Source organism: Pteropus alecto, unplaced genomic scaffold, assembly GCF_000325575.1.
Source record: "Pteropus alecto unplaced genomic scaffold, ASM32557v1 scaffold93, whole genome shotgun sequence".
NCBI lineage: Eukaryota > Metazoa > Chordata > Mammalia > Chiroptera > Pteropodidae > Pteropus > Pteropus alecto.
This window is the reverse complement of record NW_006433381.1, coordinates 744575-747476: the sequence shown is the minus strand read 5'-3', so window position 1 is coordinate 747476 and position 2902 is coordinate 744575. Positions and strand designations below refer to the sequence as shown.

The 2902-nt window shown below is 46.5% G+C and overlaps 1 protein-coding gene and 1 long non-coding RNA gene across 2 annotated transcripts in view; both read left to right on the top strand.

Moving 5' to 3' along the window:
• Positions 1-2902, top strand: part of LOC112476957 — an 8948-nt gene continuing 6046 nt past the window's right edge. The window contains exon 1 of the long non-coding RNA XR_003045258.1: positions 1-89. This is a non-coding gene — a long non-coding RNA (uncharacterized LOC112476957). The remainder of the gene's footprint in view (positions 90-2902) is intronic.
• On the top strand, positions 153-2892 carry LOC102878548 (zinc finger CCHC domain-containing protein 12). Its single transcript, XM_015586558.2, is given in 3 exon segments — positions 153-1714; positions 1716-2218; positions 2221-2892. Coding segments are annotated over 3 exon segments (1176 nt in total). The 5' UTR covers positions 153-1202; the 3' UTR covers positions 2382-2892.

Genomic DNA, 2902 nt, shown 5'->3' with positions numbered 1-2902 from the left:
CAGGACAGGGCTGCTCGCCGCTTGGGGAATGGAGAACTGTGGAGCAGGGGAAGGAGCACTCCCGTAGCCTGGCTGCGCAGAGGGAGGAGGTAAGGGTGTCATTGGATGCTACCCTGTGCATAGGATTTGCCTGGGTTGAGAAGGGGTGTTTTCGTGTGTGTGTGTGGGGGGGGGTGGTGTTGTGAGGCGCAGGGTGGGGAGAATCTCAAGCTGTCTGCCTCGAACCCCCTTTGCATCTCCTCACCTCCTCCTGGGGAGGAATATGTGGGTGTGCGTGGCCTGTCCAACTCCTATTCCCTTTCTCCAAGCAAGGCCATCAAAGCCGAATCTGAACTTGAATTCTGTACGGCTGATTGCAGAGCTAGTAGGCCAACGATTTCCTTGGAAAAATGTAATGGAAGGGTCACTTTGACTTGTTTTCAGAAGATGGGAGAGGGAATTTTCCGTCTGGCTACAGCGGAGGCTGGGGGTGGGGAGAGAGGGAGAGGGATGAGGAAATGAGACTGCTTCTGACCCTTCTCTTCCCTGCCTTGTCCTCCGTGATGGCATAGGCTTGATGCCCTGAGGACTGGGATATTCAGTTCCTGGTGGATGAGGGTCGACCTACCCCGGAAGCAAACTTTCTTAGGAAGGGCACCTGTTGCAGAGGCTGAAAGTGAAATAAAGGCGCACACTTGTTTTTGAGCTCATGTAAGAATCTGAAAAATAACAGGGCAAACTTTGAAAAGGGGATGTGGTTAAAAAACCTGAGACCATGAGTTTAATGAAGATCTTATTTATTACCACAAAGCCGTGAGACTCAGACTATTGCATACTATTTTGAGAGCCCAATTCAGCTCCACACACTTTTTACGTAGAATTCAAAGCAACAGTTGCCTTTCCTCCTCCCTCTTGGAGAACTGATGGGAGGGGAAGGATGTGGCTCAGAAGGTTGTAATTGACAGTCTCCTCCAGGGTATTTTTAGGGCAGTGGGCAAATATAAAATGTGCTGCAGGACATTAAGGAAGGTAGAGAAAGCAACTGCAGACTGCTTCCCTGCACTCTGCTACTTTATTGACCTATCTCCCCCCGCCCCTTTACAGTTCCTATTGAGATACAAGGGAAGCACAGCCCGGGAACTGTAGTTCTGGGTATTCCTCCTGCAGACTAGGCTTTTCTAAAAAGCCTGAGCATCTTGTTATATATAGATGATCATTCTGTCATGGCTAGCATCATTGCACGTGTGGGTAATAGCCAGTGGCAGAACGCACCCTTGCGACCTTGAGCCCATTCCATGTTGAGGTCCCAGGAGAAGAGTCTTGGGCCTTTAAGGGTCAACATGGCAGAAAGAAACTTTAAGTTGTTTTCAGGGAGGATGATGCCAGCCCAAGAGGAAGAAACCTTTGAAAACTGGTTGATCAAAGTCGATGGGGTCCTGCCAGATTGGAGTACTCAGGAAGAAGAAAAGCTCAAGCACCTGATGAAAACCATTAGGAGCCCAGTCCAGAAGGTTTGCTCTAGGCAGCCAACCCCAGCCGTAAGTGTGGCAGATTTCTTGTACACAATAAAATTGGTGTTTGGGGAGTCTGAAAGCAGTGTCACTACCCATGGTGAATTTTTCAGTACTTTACAGGCTCAAGGGGAGAAAGCCTCCCTTTATGTGATCCGTTTAGAGGTGCAGCTCCAGAACGCTATTCAGTCAAGGATCATAACTGAGAAAAGTGCGAACCAGACCCCTGCACCAGCTCCTTTTGTGGGCTGAGCTGAATAGGGACATGCACTTCAGGCTGAAACATCTTCTCAAGATGTATGCAAATGAACAGGGCTGTCTTCCCAATTTCCTGGAGTTAATCAAGATGATAAAGGAGGAAGAGGATTGGGATGACAGTTTTATGAAATGGAAGCAGGCCAAGAGATCTGAGCTAATCATGGAGAGGACAGCCAGCCCTGTGGCATTTCAGGGCCCACGGCCTACAGTGATCAGCAGTGCTGACTGCAATGTGATCGAGCTAGATGATATCCTCAGTGACTCAGATGAGGATGTGATCCTGGTGGAGTCTCAGGACCCTCCATTTCCATACATGGCTGCCCCTCCCCTCAGAGGCAGGGTTAGACCTCAGGATCAAACGCTGGTCATTGATTCCCCCAACAATTCCTAGGCTCAGTCTCCTTCCACCAGTGGGGGCTCTGGGGATATGCGTAGATCCAGGAAGTGAAAATACACAATCCAATGTTCATATTTGGTGAGAAGGGCCACTCAAAGGAAACCTGTGACAATGAGAGTAACATGGCCCAAGTATTTGAGAATCTGATCATCACCCTGCAGGAGCTAACACATACAGAGGAGAAGAGGTCAAAAGAGGTCCCTGGCAAACACAATGACCCCTCTGAGCCACAGTAAGGAGTTACATCCAGCCCTAAGTGAACCCTTAACTATATTCAAAGACTGGTGATGAGAAAAACAGGCATGGAAGTTTGCATAGGCTTCTATCTGCATAAATTAATTCACAAAATAGTTTTCTTTGGGAAAGAAGAGGTCTTAGACACCAGCAAAGTAGAGGGAGTGGCCTGACCTCTGTCCCTGCTCTCTCTGTTTGCCTAAGGGTCTATTCTCTATGTGTCTATTTCCTTGATGACTTTAGTCCTTTTATAAAAAAAGTATAGTTACTTTTTAAACCGTCAAAAATGGAGGAAAATACAAAACTGTTAAACCATCAAAAATGGAGGAAAATACAAAAACTAAACTACAAATTACTTATATAAACATTGTCAGCCCTTTGATGAATGTCCTAGATATTTCCCTATACCTGTGTACCCAGATAGATATATGTATAGGTAAAAGTGATCAAATATAAGTGCTATTCGATACTGTGTATTTTTTTTCACCAAACAAAATATGTTGTGGATGTCTATATTAATGAA